Raw genomic sequence first — 14,535 nt, forward strand, 5'->3', positions numbered from 1 at the left:
TAATCTCAGCTCTATGACCTTTTACTCTTCACAGAGTCCTTTCTATTTCTATTCTTAGCCATAATCTGACTGAATACACATGAATTTTCCTTATTTTATTTTGAAACTCATCCCCAATTTTATTTTCTGTGAGAGGAAATCTGTCCTTTATACTGTAGCTAACTAGCCATAGTGAAGCTGCTTTTGTTTCCTTAGAGAGTGAAAATGGAGTTTATCTCTTCTTTCTACCTTTCCTCTCCCCTCTAAGAGTGGATGAAACTCTTACCTTTTGTTTTTGAAGCAGAAGGCAGAGACACAAACTGTGTGTCAAAGCCGCAAAGACACGTGGTAACTAACAGCAGTCTGGAAAGCATCTGGCTTTGTTTCAGCATGCTGAAACAAGTAGCGTCTAGCCATCCTGGCTGCATGGTTGGTCAGCAATCTCCAGCACTTGCAGACACTGCCAAGTGATTTCACGTGCCTTATTTCACGTGATTGTCACAACCACCTAGAAAGGTAGAGCAGGAGACTGTATGGGACACGGAGAAGGCACGTTACAGAGCTAGTAACGCTCAGAGGTTGGATTTGAACGGAGATCGTCAAAGCTGCAGTTCTTTCTCTATCATCAATCTCCCCGGAGCTGGGCCCGGGTCCTGATGCTGAGTACCCAAAGCGCGCGCACCTGCGCCGGAGCAAGACAAGCCAGCCAATGAGGAAACCGCATCCAGGAGGCGGGACGGAGAAGTTGCCAATGACAGAGCCTGCCCCTAGAGAGATGCGGCTAATGAGGGCCTCGTGCCGAAGAGGGACTGCCGCTTGTCCAATAAGAAGCTGTGACCAGCGAGGCTGGAAGGCGGAACAGCCAGCTGGGCGCTGGGGCGGGGCGGGGAGCCCAGCGCCAACCCTCCAGTGCCCGAGCCCCGGCGTGCTGCCCCCATCGCTGCCCGCCATGGCCCACGCTGCCCGGCTCCTCGCCGCGCTGGCCGCGCTCCTCGCTGCCGCGGCTACAGGCGATGCCCGGCCCAGTAAAATCGGTGCGGGAAGGACTGGGTGGGGTGCAGATCTGGGGAGGGCTGCGAGGGAAAAGGGTTGTCAGCCGGGAGCAGCTGGATGGGGGAAGGGGAAGGCAGCTGGACGAGGGAGGGGTCCTCGGGAGAGGAGCTGGGTGGAGAAGAGCCGAGGCACTGCGACTGGGCGAGGAAGGGGACCGCAGTAGGCAAGGTGCTGATGGGGAGGGAGGCGTGGGCCTGTGTCCAGGGCTACCTGGGGCAGAAAAGACCCTTGGGGCAGGACTGGTCACTGATCTCACCAGAAGGTTCAGGGGCGTTAAGTATCTGCCCTCGACCTGGCTCTTTGCCAGGTGCCCCCAGGACTCTGGTCTGTCTGGATGATGTCATTCACACAGGTTTATTGAGGGTCGTCTGTGTAGCAGGCACTGGTTCATAGTTCCTGTCCGGAGGAGGAGAGACTGCACAATACAAGGAAGTTAGTGCTGAGGCTGAGAAAGACTGTGAATATAGAGGAAGGGCAGTCACCCGTCTTTGTGGGCTCTGGGAGGGCTTCCTAGAAGCAACATCTAAGCCAAAAACCTCATGGAGGGTAGGAGACAGTTCTAGGAGAGACAGAACCCATGGTAAGTCCTCTGGGGACAGATTTGTTGAATGACAAAATGAGGAATTTTTCACAGCAGTCTTCTTATTTATTTGCTTTTTTTCCCCCAACATTTTATGTTGAAAATTTTCAAACCTAGACCAAAGTTTAAAGACTTACACATTGATCATCTCTTTACCCAGCACCTAGATTCTGTTGTTAAGAAACTGCTACTATATTTGCTTTATCACAGACCTATCACATGTCCATTAATCCATCTTAGATTTTAATGCTTTTCAAAATAAATTGCAGACATGAGGACATACTTCTAAATACTTCATCATGTATATAACTGACTAACATTCCATATTTGTTTATACTTTTTTTCTCTTAACATTTGTCATTTTAATTCAACATGAATCAAAGATTTTCAAGTCCCTCATATATCAGATTCCTGTAGACAGAGATGCTGGGTTTCTGGTGTGGGAGAGGAGTGACTCTCACTGGGAGGGAGGGCTGCCCCATGGGAATACCACAGACATAATGGGGCCAGTGCAGTGCTAAGGTCTGCATTACCAAACCCCAGCTCAGGCCATAAAGGATTAAGACAGGCTGAAGCGTGCCAGAAATCAATTTAGGACTAAACATTTAGGGTTTTCAGAGGAGAGAGAATCCTGAGAGCTGGAATGGATAGAGAAGGCTTGATGAAGGAGATGGATTTGGAGCCAGGCTTTGAAGGATGGGGAAGAATGAGGCAGGCAAGGTCTTGATGTGCAGGGCTCCCGCATCTCTTGAGAAAGGGCAGCAGAGCATGGCATTTACCAGTGACCACTGAGGAAGGGGTAGGACCTTCTCACAGCTCAACCATTTCTGCCAATGCAGAACTTGCTGCCTGCCTCATTCCAGCTGGTCCTACCCACTTCACCCCAGGCATCATCAAGGCAAGAGATTTGGCAATGCCAAGCTTCCTGCAACTTTCTTAATTTTCCTCACTGCTCTGATAAGAGCCTCTGTGCATCCTCGGTGGCTTGGACTCTACCCACAATGGGAATGAGGGGCTTCCTGTTAAGATGTTGTAACCCTCAGGCTGCTTCATGATCAAATCTGAACACCTCAGTGTGGCATCAGACCCTTAAAAGTCCCCCAGAATCCCACCTGGGCCCTGCTTATGCTGTTCTCTCTGCAGAGAATGGGTTTCTGCTCACTGGTAAAACCCACTATCCTCCAGGATCCCAATCTACATTGCTACAGGGCCCTCTCTGTTCCATTCATTCTATGTCCAGTAAATCTTACCACAGACTAGAGAGCAGGTGTCAGGTCATTGGTGTTGAAGGAGCCATTTCTTAGTGAGATGAGGTCTTCTGCTTCCCTATAGCCTTTAGGCAGCTTCCAGGTCTTGTGATAGCAATTTCTCTGGGGGGGGGGGGGGGGGAGGGTAATTCAGGGCTTTGTCAAAAATGGAAAGGGTGGGAAGCACTTGGTTTAAAAGGTTAAAGGGTATCCTTGGAAGCGGCTTTGTAAACACTGAGAATAAAGAAGTAATTTGTTCTTTCAAAATGCAATAGTGAGCTCTACTGCCTGCCAGAATCTGGGGACATAGGGACCCTCAGTCCTTGACAGATCATTTGAGTAGTGTCCCATGGACCAGGCCAGGGTAAGGAGAGTACGCTGTGGGAATATGTAGGAGGGACAGTTGTCTTAGGCAGGTCAGGCCAGCCAGCTAAGAATGACATATAAGGGCCACAGAGGTCAGCAAGGCAAAAGACAACAGAGCGTTTCTGACAAAGGGAACGACGTGGGCAAAGGCACAGGCGTGACAGGGCGAAGTCTGTTCCACAGCAAAAGAAGCTGAGGCAGGGGACTAACCTGGCAGTCCAGTGGTTGAGACTCTGTGCTTCCACTACAGGGGGCACGAGTTCTATCCCTGGTCAAGGAATTAAGATCCATATGCTGCATGGTATGGCCAAAAAAAGAAATTGAGGCAGACAAAAAGGTGGAGTGTTGCAAGGCTGAGGCAGGACATGGAATAAGTAAATGGAGACCAGATCATAAAGAACCTTGTAGTTTTGCCTTCTTGACAAGAGTTAGTAGTCTTAGGGTCCAACAAGTGGGTGTGTGTGTGTGTGTGTGCGCGTGCACACGTGTGCACGCGAATACTGGAGTGGGTTTTGCCATTTCCTCCTCCAGGGGATCTTCCTGATCCAAGGATCGAACGTGCATCTCTTGTACCTCCTACATTGGCAGGCAAATTCTTGACTACTGCGCCACCTGGAAAGCCCAACATGGGTCTAGTAAGGACAAATCTCCTTCTCTTTGATATGTTACTAGACTGTCAGTGAGAGGAAAGCTGTGTCTTAGATACCTGGTGGACAAAAACTGTGGGTAGCATGGCTGTCCAACTCAGTAGCTTCACAGCTGCTTCACTATCCTCTCAGTGCTGTGTAATGATTACTATCTGTTTGGTCAGTGGTTCCTAGCAGCACCTCAGAGCCCTGACCAGTAACACACTTTTCTCAGTGACTTGGATCAGAATATTGGTGGTATATGAACTAAGTTTGCAACTAACTAAGGAAAGAAGGAGGAGAAGTAAAGACAGTAGGTAAGACCCAAAAAGATGTCAAAAAGCTGAAACTATAACAAGAGTCCAAAGTGGAATAGAGTGCCCTATATAGTGACTAGTTATCTGTCACAGGGTGCATTTGAGGCTTGGCAAACATGGATGTGGAAATGACTTAAGTGTCAGGTGAGAAGTTGCAATAGACCAAGGGTTGGCTGACTTCTTAAGTTAAATGCCAGAGAGTAAATATTTTAGGCTGTGCTTATAGCCTCTGTTCCAACTTTACTCAACTCTGCCTGGCATGAAAGAGCCATAGCCAATAAGCAAAAGAAAGTGCATGGTTCCATTCCAATAAAGCTTCAGCTTACAAAAACAGAAATCTGCCTTGATTTGGCTCTCAGGCTGTAGTTTGCCAACCCCTGGATTAAGGAGTGGATTCCTAATACTAATCTAACCTAATTACCTGGCAGTGACCAGGTATTCACCAATTCATAGTAAAATATCCCTGGTGGCTCAGATGGTTAAGAATCCACCTGCAATGTGAGAGACCTGGGTTCGATCCCTGGGTTGGGAAGATCCCCTAGAAAAGGGAACAGTATTCTGGCCTGGAGAATTCCATGGACAGAGCAGCCAGGCAGGCTACATACAGTCCATGGGGTTGCAAAGAGTCAGACACGACTGAGTGACTTTCACTTTGACTTTCAATGAGTTTGTATAAAGCTAGATTTATTCCCTTAAATAAATTTTGAGATTCTTCCCTGCCCCTTTGCTGCTAACTTGTCTTTTTCTTTTATAAAATAAGGGTTATAGTAGGTGGTAGTTTGCAGATTGTACTTTGCTGTTTGATAGCTTTACTGCCTGGCGAATTCCATGGATGGAGGAGCCTAGCAGGCTATAGTTCATGGGGTTGCAAAGAATCGGAAAGACTGAGAAGCTAACACTTTACTAAGCACTAGTCTACAGATTTCCTTTTGGAGATGTTAGAAGCCTATGAGATGCGAGTACCTAGGAAACCACTGGCCCAGGAGACTGAGAAGGAGTGACCCACAGTCTCACACCCCTGCTCTGTCTCTCCCCACGCCTGCCTCCTGGGCCTGATGACAGCTGTGGTTGGAGCTGGAATCGGGGGCTCTGCTGTGGCCCACTTCCTCCAACAGCACTTTGGCCCCCGGGTGCAGATCGACGTGTTTGAGAAGGGGACCGTGGGCGGCCGCCTAGCCACCATCTCCGTCAACAAGCAGCACTATGAGAGTGGCGCCGCCTCCTTTCACTCCCTGAGCCTCCACATGCAGGGTTTCGTCAAGCAGCTGGGTGAGTGCACCATCCTTGGGCTGGCGGCAGCCCTCGGGCCCTTCCCAGGTGACCCAGATGGTCAAGGCCAGAAGGTCATGTGCCCAATCTCCTCATTTTACAGATGGAGCAGCTGAGACCAGAGAGGGGAAGGAACTTGCCTGAGGTTACACAGTGAGTTAGTTGCAGAGCCCGGATTAGAATTCAGGTTTGACAGCCCCACCCCCAGACTAGTTTCTCTCCCCATCAGTTTACTGCTTCTCAGTAATCTATAATCATAACGGCTTCCACATGCTGTGTGCTTGCCAAGCACCTGGCATCCTTCTGGGTCATACATAGACATTACTTCTAATCCTCCTACCAGCCTGCAAGATGGGTGTTGTATATCCTCCCAAGGCAACTGAGGCTCATACACCTGGGCTAAGGCCCTACAGCTAATAAGCGAGAGAGCTGAGATTCAACCCCAGCAGCATCTGTCAAAACCACAAATATATGTACCACTGGATGCAGAAATTCCACTTCTCAGAAGTGATCCCGTAAGTGTGCTCACAGATGTACAGAGCAGCAGACACACAAGGTTACTCGTTACAGCACTGTTTGTAATAGTAAAAAGTTGAAAATATTCTACCTGCCCATCCACTAGGATCTGAGACTAAATATTGTTTAAGCACACAGCAGACTATTCAGTAGCCAAGTCCTGTATGCCCAGGTATAGAACACTCTCTTAAGATGCACATGTCAGTAAGGTGCAGGCCACTGTGTATATTAATAGTATATGGGGGTGGGTGGAGGGAGAGACAGCTCACAGATGTGTACACATTTATAAGTGTTGGCACAAAATATCTCTAGAAGGATGGTGAAGGAATATACTTACTGGTTGCGTCTGGGTAGGGGAACTTTGTGATTTAGGGACAGGAATAGGAGGGAAAGAAAGAAAAGTCCATGACTTAGAGCAGGCCCTATAATCTCTAAGCCTCACTTTCCATCCATCCATCTTTACCTGGGGGATACTGACTCTTGTTCTGCCTCTCCCGAGACTGTGAGAGGATGAAGTGAGATCCAAAGCTTCGGTGCTCTGTTAGTTGTAGAGTGCAGGTGGTTATCAGGAGCTGTGATTTCTTCCCTGTGGCCTTGGTGCCCCGGGCCACCATTCCAGAGCAAGCCCCGTGGCTCTCAGCCCCTAGACGATCCAGGATGACGACTGAATCTCCCTCACTCATGGCTGAGTGGATCCCTGTTAGGAAAACATCTAAAACGGAATATGAGTTTAATTTTCATTTCTTTGTTGACTAGGCGGGCCAGACATCTCCCCAGCACACTGTTTACTGTTGTTGAACAAGCAGCACAGATGCACCAAACATAGTGTCACATTCCCTTTAGTGGAGCCATCCTTCAGGATGGCCCTGAATTTAAGCTTCTGGCATTGCTAGGTTCCCCTGGGGTTCAGGGGGGCCTCTGTAGGGGACCTAAGGGCCTCTTCATTGTCTCCTCAGGGCTGCGGCACCGGCGCGAGGTGGGAGGCAGGAGCGCCATCTTCAATGGGGAGAACTTCGTGCTGGAGGAGACAGACTGGTACCTGCTGAACCTCTTCCGCCTCTGGTGGCACTACGGCATCAGCTTCCTGAGACTGCAGATGTGGGTGGAGGAGGTCATGGAGAAGTTCATGAGGTAGGGCTGGGCAGAGCCTTGGGGAGGGCCTTCCAGAGGGAGAGAGGAAAAGAGGTGCAGAAGGAACCAACTTGACTGTACATTGTCAAAACGGAAAAGGTACTCACTGGGTGTGAGAATTCCACCCAGGCTCTGAGCACACCCCCAGCATCAGGAAGGGACTTACTTTAGTACAGCGGTACTTGTCTCTCGTGTTGTCACACTGGCATCCTCTTTCCCTTAGCTAAACTGGTAAATAAAAGCATGGGTTGCAAGACTTCCCTGGTGGTCCAGTGGTTAAGACTCTGTGTTTCTAGTGCAAGGGTCATGGGTTTGATCCCTGGTCAGGGAACTAAAAAATCCCACATCCCTTGTGCTCTGGCCAAAAAAAAGCATGGGTTGCAAACTCAGCCACCTTCAAGGGCCTGCCTGGGGTATGAATAAATGAAGCAGTTTAGTGAAAGGGAAGGATAAGGGGTCCTGAAGAGCCAGGCCCTATTGGAATGGGCAGCTAGCCCTCTGCTCAAACCCCCTGTGGCCACGTGGGAATGCCAGCCTTACAGGGCAAATTCCGGTTTTTCAGAAGAAACTGGAAATCCAGTTGTATGTGAGATTAGTTTTTCAATATGTGCAACCAGTTCATCTCACAAGGCAAATAAGACATACCTGCAGGCCACAAGCAACCTGTGGACCACCATTTACAAACTCTTCTGTCCTCCAGGCCTATCTAGAACAAACACCTTTCTTTACCAGTTCCTCCTCCTTATGCCCCAGCCCCCTCCCCATCAACTCCAAATAAGAAGGATAAGTATCCTGTTGTCACTCTGTCAACCCCTCATAGTCCACTCACTCACCAGGCTAGTCCCCAGCTCTCCCCGACAGTCAGTCCTTCCAGAGGTTCTCCGTTTCCTGGCCTAGGTGCAGAGACTTCAGGATCAGACACTTGTTCATGGCCTCCAGGCCTCCTTCCTGGTTTCTGGCACTTCTCTGCTCTTCCCACTCCTATAACTATGCTTTTTTATGGCACTTCTTCCTTGTACTCTCCAGGTATCCCCAAAGTTAGTTCTTCACTTCTCTTTCCTCTTTCATATATTTTTCTCCCTTGTCAATTTTATCCAACCCCCCAGCACCAAGTTCTCCCTTTTGTGGGAGACAACCTCCACCTGTGAGCCCCAGTTTCCCCTTAAGTTCCCGACCCACTACCTAAGCAGTCTCTAATTGCTTTCTGGATACCTCCATTTGGGCTTCTTGTCAACAACCAAACCCGGCACATTTACAGAACAGCCCGAGCAGAAGCAACATTCCAAAGGCCACTATCCAAAAGTCCATCAGCCGACAGCTCCAGGCAAATGCCAGTCCTCAAGGTGGGGAGAGTCGTGGGGGAAGAAGACATTAGCGAGGGGGTGAGTGGGAGCCTCGTTGGACCAAGACACAGGGGAAGACAGGCCAAGCCAGCAGAGAGGGTGACAACTTTGGCATAAAGCAGCTGCCATGGGGTCCAGTGTGGTCCTAGAAGCCAGGGAAGAGCTGTTGTTGCTGGAGAGGGGATATGTCAGTGGGGGTGGGCATGGACCACTGCTTGGCAGTCCCAGCTGAGTGAGAAGAGGACTGCAACCTCATCAGGGAGCGACTTGAGAGGTGATATGATTGTCATTCAGAGGAGCCACCATGTGAAGCCAGGTTCTGGTGGGATCCAAAGTGTTTGCCCTTCCCTCTGGGCTGTCCCTTCAGGTGGGACGGGCCCACCATAGCCAGCAAATAGGCCAAGGTAACATAACAAGCTTCCTCTCCCACCCCTACATGGAGAGGAGGGGTGGGCCCCCAGGTGCAGTGACCCAGCGGCAGGTGGTCAGCAGAAAGGCCTTTCTGCACAAGAGCTCTGGGTCCATATGTCTCCCAGGATCTATAAGTACCAGGCCCACGGTTATGCCTTCTCGGGTGTGGAGGAACTGCTCTACTCGCTGGGAGAATCTGCCTTCGTCAACATGACCCAGCGCTCCGTGGCTGAGTCCCTGCTCCAGGTGGGCGTCACCCAGCGTTTTATCGACGACGTAGTCTCCGCCGTTCTGCGGGCCAGCTATGGCCAGTCAGCAGCGATGCCCGCCTTTGCCGGTAAGCCTCCAGCCCTCAGCCTGCCCACCTGCCCTTCCCCAGCCCTCCTTGTAATAACCTTACATTTACCCAACTCAGTACATGACATCACCCCAACACCCTTTGATTCTGGCATCCGTCCTCTCAGTTGGCAGGAGATGGTGTTCACCTCACTTCACAGTGAAAGGGAAGCTCAGATCTCAGGTCTGGGATGTTTCTGCCACTCCTGTTTGGATTGGTTTCATAATCTGCCCCGCTAAGACCTCTGGGCCCCTGGGATTCCACTTATTAGAGCACTGCATCTTCCCAGCTCATTACTGGGGTGGGCAGGCACATATATCACCCACCATCTTCCAGCACAGGACACAGATCTGCCCAAGAAAGACATCAAGGCACATCTTCCCCAAGGTGTGGTAACTATTCTGGGCCTTGAAAGATACAGTAGGATTTTATTGGGGCGGTGAGGGCTGGGGAGGGGCATTCAAGGCCAAGGAACTACACAGGCACTCACTGGCCTGCTTGGCTGGGTTCTTCTCCTCTCCTGCCTCCTAACATGGAAGGCCCAGGCTCAGTCCTGTGTCCTCCTCTGCTCTCAACTACTCAGCCTCCCTTGGTGAGCTCAGCCAGTCTTGGGGCTTCAGTTCCACCCACCTGACTCCCAAACATGACCTCTAGCCCAGACCTGTCTCCAGAACTGCAAGCTCATGTGTCAGCCGTCACCCTGTGTCCACACTGGAACGGCTAATGGGCGTCTCAGACTCAGTGCACCCAAACCTGAGCTTCTGATCTTTCCCCTCAAGCCTGCCCCTCCCAGCCTCCCCATAGGCTGGCTGGTAATTACTCCTTTCGGTTGCTCCAGCCAAAACCTTGAATCATTGCTTTCTTTCATACCCTTTGTGTCATATGTCAGGAAATCCCATCTGCTTTGCCTTCCATGTATACCTAGAACCTGACTGCTTCCTAGCAATGCCTCTTCCTTGGTCTAAGCACTAGCATCCTTCACCAGGATTGCTACAAGTCTCCTACCAGGTCCCCCACCCTCTGCCCACTCCCTGGCCCCTCCAAGCTCAACACCTCACCCAGATGATCCTTTTAAAACAAAAGACAGATCCTGACAGGCCTGCGTGTAAGACTGTAATGGCTCCTACTTTCCTTCAGGGAAAATCCAAAGTCCTTCCAGTGGTCTTCAGGGCCCTGTGGTCTAGGCCTCACCATCTCACCACTCACGCACCCCAGACCAGCCACTCTGGTCTTCTTGCCGTGTCTCCAGCGTCCCAGGTACTCTCCCACCTTGAGGCTTTTGTGCGGCCATCCCTCTGCCTGGAAGAACCTTCCTGGAGACGCAGTCATAGTAAACTCTTGCTTCCCATGTCTCTGTGAAGATGTTGCCTTTTCATTGAAGCTGCATAACCTTTCCCACCCCCAGGAGTCCTGGTCCCCTTGCCCTACCAGGCTACTGAATTGACTTATTTTATTTCCTCCCACTCGAATGCAGGCTTCCCAATGGGAATCTTTCCCCTTTGTTTACTGAGAAATCCTTACAACAGTGCTGACCATCATAGGCACTCAGACCATTTTTGCTAAATAAATGAATGAAAGGGTTTATAATTAACAAGTACCTCCCACATGCCTAGGATACTCTTCCTCTGGCCGCTGCTCGTTCCTTCCCAGCCTTCTGGTCCTGCCTAGTGTCCCCTCAGCAAGATGACCCTGCTCATTCTCCCAGCACCTTGTAGGTATCCTTTGATATATAATTCATGTATCATGCAGTGCACGCATTTAAAATGTAGGAGTCAATGGCTTTCAGACCACTCAGAGTTGTGTCTCCATCTGGCTTCCCTGGTGACACAGCAATAAAGAATTCACCTGCTAATGCAGAAGCAATGGGTTCAATCCCTGGGTCGGGAATATCCCCTGGAGGAAGAAATGGCAACCCACTCTAGAATTCTCGCTGAAAAAAATCCCATGGACAGAGGAGCCTGGTGGGCTATGGTCCACAGGGTCGCAAAGAGCCAGACATGACTGAGAGACTGAGCGTGCACACACATACACCCGTGTCTCCATCACCACAATCAATTTGAGAACATTTTCACTGCCCTCAAAACTCATCCCTGTAGCCATCAGTTCCCCCAACATCCCCTAGCCTTCCAGCCCTAGGCAACCACAAATCTGCTCTGTGTTTCTGTGGATTTGCCCATTCTGGGCAGTCTATTTAAATAGAATCATACAATCTGTGTTCTTCTATAGGGGCTCTTGCACTGAGCATAATGTTTTTACTTTACAACATTGTGAATTCTATCGTATCTATCTCTGTGTATTGTCTCTCCCTGCGGGAGTTGGGGGGAGTCTTGGCCTGGGACAGAGGCCTGAGTAGGATGGTGCTGGCCTCTCCAGCCCCACTGCCTAGAGGTTGAGAAGCCACTGATCACCCTCCCTCCCCTTTTGCCCAGGAGCCATGTCTCTAGCGGGGGCCCAAGGTAGCCTGTGGTCTGTGGAGGGAGGCAACAAGCTGGTTTGTTCTGGTCTGCTGAAGCTCACCAAGGCCAACGTGATCCATGCCACGGTGACCACTGTGACCCTGCAGCCAACAGGTAAGTAGACAGAGCAGGGGCCATAACCCCTCCCTTCCTATACAATGAACACTTCCTCCTCTATCCCTAAAACTCCTCTGCTGGGGTGCAGGTCCCAGCACTGCCAAGCGACACCAGAGGGCACTGTTGTCCTGATTAAAATGTCAGAGCAGAAAGCAGAGACTTGCACTCATCTAGCCCCATTCATTTGACCACTGAGGACTCTGAGCCACAGCCTTGTCCATGCTCCCTAGCCAGTCAGCGCCACAGCCAGAGAAAGAGTTTGGGTTTCCTGATTCCGGTCCAGGGCTCGCCCTGCCACCATACCAGCATTGAAAAACTGACACAGCAGCTGGACGGCACGGCTGCACCCAGGGTCTTGTCCCCTCGGTGCTAGGCCCTGGACAGCAGATAAGTGGGTAGAAGCCGAGAAAGAAGTTGACTTTTGTGTTCTCTTCTCTCTCCGTCCAGAGGGGAAACCCTTGTATCGGGTCAGGTATGAGAATGAGGCGGGCACGGGCTCTGACAACTATGACATAGTGGTCATCGCCACCCCCCTGCACCTGGACAACAGCAGCACCATCGCCTTTGAAGGATTCGACCCACCCATTGATGTCGTCCAGGGCTCTTTCCAGCCCACCATCGTCTCCTTGGTCCATGGCTACCTCAACTCTTCCTACTTTGGCTTCCCCGACCCTAAGCTTTTCCCCTTTGCCAATATCCTTACCACAGATTTCCCCACCTTCTTCTGTGCCCTGGACAACATCTGTCCTGTCAACATCTCAGCCAGCTTCCGGCGGAAGCAGCCTCAGGAGGCCGCTGTTTGGCGAGTCCAGTCCCCCCAGCCCCTCCTCCGGTCCCAGCTGAAGACCCTCTTTCGCTCCTATTACTCAGTCCAGACGGCCGAGTGGCAGGCCCACCCCGTCCATAGCCCCCACACTCCCCTCCCACGGTTCACACTGCATGACCAGCTCTTCCACCTCAATGCCCTGGAGTGGGCGGCCAGCTCCGTGGAGGTGACGGCTGTGGCTGCCAAGAACGTGGCACTGCTGGCTTTCAACCGCTGGTACCAGGACCTAGACAAGATTGACCAAAAGGATTTGATGCACAAGGTGAAGACTGAGCTGTGAGGGCTCCGAGGAGAGCTGGAAATGTCCAGCCTCTGCTGAAGAAGGACTCCCTTCACAACAGCCAAGATCGTATAAGCCACGTGCACCCACAGAGTCCTTCTCTGACCCCTCCTGTGTGGAGTGTCCTTTCCCTCCGGTGTGGGTCCTGGTGACCCACTCTCTGCCTTTCCATCTTAAGGATTCTCACAGTGGTGGTTTTTTTTTTTTTGAAGGGGGAGAGTAAAAGAAGGGGAAGAACATTCAAGCCAATGTATTCACTTATTTATTTTTTTTTTTTAAGAAATAAAAACCCATCTTAAGCTGCTTCTGACTTTGTTTTCTAAGTAGAAGACGGTGATAACCGTGGTAGGGAATATAAGGCAGAAAACTTTGAATCCAATTTCTTTATTGTCTACTCCCAACAGGTACCTAAGGAACACCTCCAATGAAACATATGTAACCAGATAGTTACAAATAGAGGGAAGATGAGAAAACATAAATAAGACAGGATAATAGCTCCTATTTATGGTAGGCTTCCTAGATGCAAGTACCTAGTTAAGAACTTTAACTAGATACCATCCAAGTTTTTAAACAACACTGCATTTGAAGGAGGTGCCTGGAAGTATACAAGGAAGAAATGGTTACCCCAGCAGAGCTGGCAGCCTAGCTCTGAGCCTCCTGGCAACCAGTGGAAAAAGGGAAACATATCAGGCCACAGGAAGAGGAACACTTTTTTCCTTGGCAACTGGAAGAAACGACCATTCTGTCCATTAAGAGTCTTGTCTTATAAGAAGACAAGTTCCCAGCTGGTGGAAGGCAGTTGTGCCTCACCCCCCAAATATCTACCCAGAAGAGAAAAGGGACACTGTGATGAAGTCTGTTGGAGACTGGATGCCCAAGTCCTATCCAGACCAGCTAAAGCTGGTTCTGAGGAAGGCCCAGATCCCCATGAGGATACCACACTGCCAAATGACATTGGCATTGTAAATTCCTAACAGGAAGAGTCCCAGAGATCATCCAGCTAACTTTCCTCTTTTTGTAGAGATGGAGATAAAAGCCCAAAGTGAGGAACAAATTTGCCCAGTCTCTTGATGAATTCATAGAACTGAAATCCAGAGCTTCTCCTTAAAAGTTAACTGAATTCAGTATAGGACAAAATACCCTTCAAGGCAGCAGAGGCCCAAACTCGTCTGAAGCTGCTTTTACTATGCGGAAGTGATGGTAGTGAAAGAGTTGGTGCCTTTGAAGTGCACATAGCATGCACTCATTGGTCATTATAGGAAATAGGAAGCCGACACACCAGTAAGAATACTTTTGGTTGTGGCAGTAGTAAAAAACTCAAACTAGCCTAAGCAATAAAAGGGTCTTATTAAAGTCCAGGCACAGGGCAGGCATTGAGTGTAGTGCAATGCCAGCGTCATCATTTCTTTCGTGGTCAGAGATGGCCGCCAACAGCTCCCAGGGCCAGAGGGTCTTCTCTCACAACCCCTGAAGCAGAGTCTGGCTCTGGGCTCACTGGGCCCCTACTGAACCAATTCCTGTGGTCAAATGAACACCACGTGCAGATGGCTCAGGACTTAGCTACTAGACCAGTACCTGGGACACAAGGGATGAGATTAAACAAATCAGCTTAGAACAGCCCTGAGGAAGAGGTGATCTCCAGAATACAAGATCAGAGGGGTGGAAAGAGTGCTGGAGGGAG

At 50.2% G+C, this 14,535-nt stretch overlaps 1 protein-coding gene across 2 annotated transcripts; it reads left to right on the forward strand.

The window, feature by feature from the left end:
• The first annotated feature begins 864 nt into the window (after positions 1-864).
• On the forward strand, positions 865-13,157 carry PCYOX1L (prenylcysteine oxidase 1 like). Of its 2 annotated transcripts, NM_001075673.1 has the most exon segments (6): positions 916-1,013; positions 5,231-5,437; positions 6,910-7,084; positions 8,964-9,175; positions 11,605-11,745; positions 12,196-13,155. In NM_001075673.1, coding segments are annotated over 6 exon segments (1,479 nt in total). In that variant the 5' UTR covers positions 916-928; the 3' UTR covers positions 12,855-13,155.
• Positions 13,158-14,535: the final 1,378 nt, after the last annotated feature.

This window comes from Bos taurus, chromosome 7 (genome assembly GCF_002263795.3).
Source record: "Bos taurus isolate L1 Dominette 01449 registration number 42190680 breed Hereford chromosome 7, ARS-UCD2.0, whole genome shotgun sequence".
Classification (NCBI taxonomy): Eukaryota; Metazoa; Chordata; class Mammalia; order Artiodactyla; family Bovidae; genus Bos; species Bos taurus.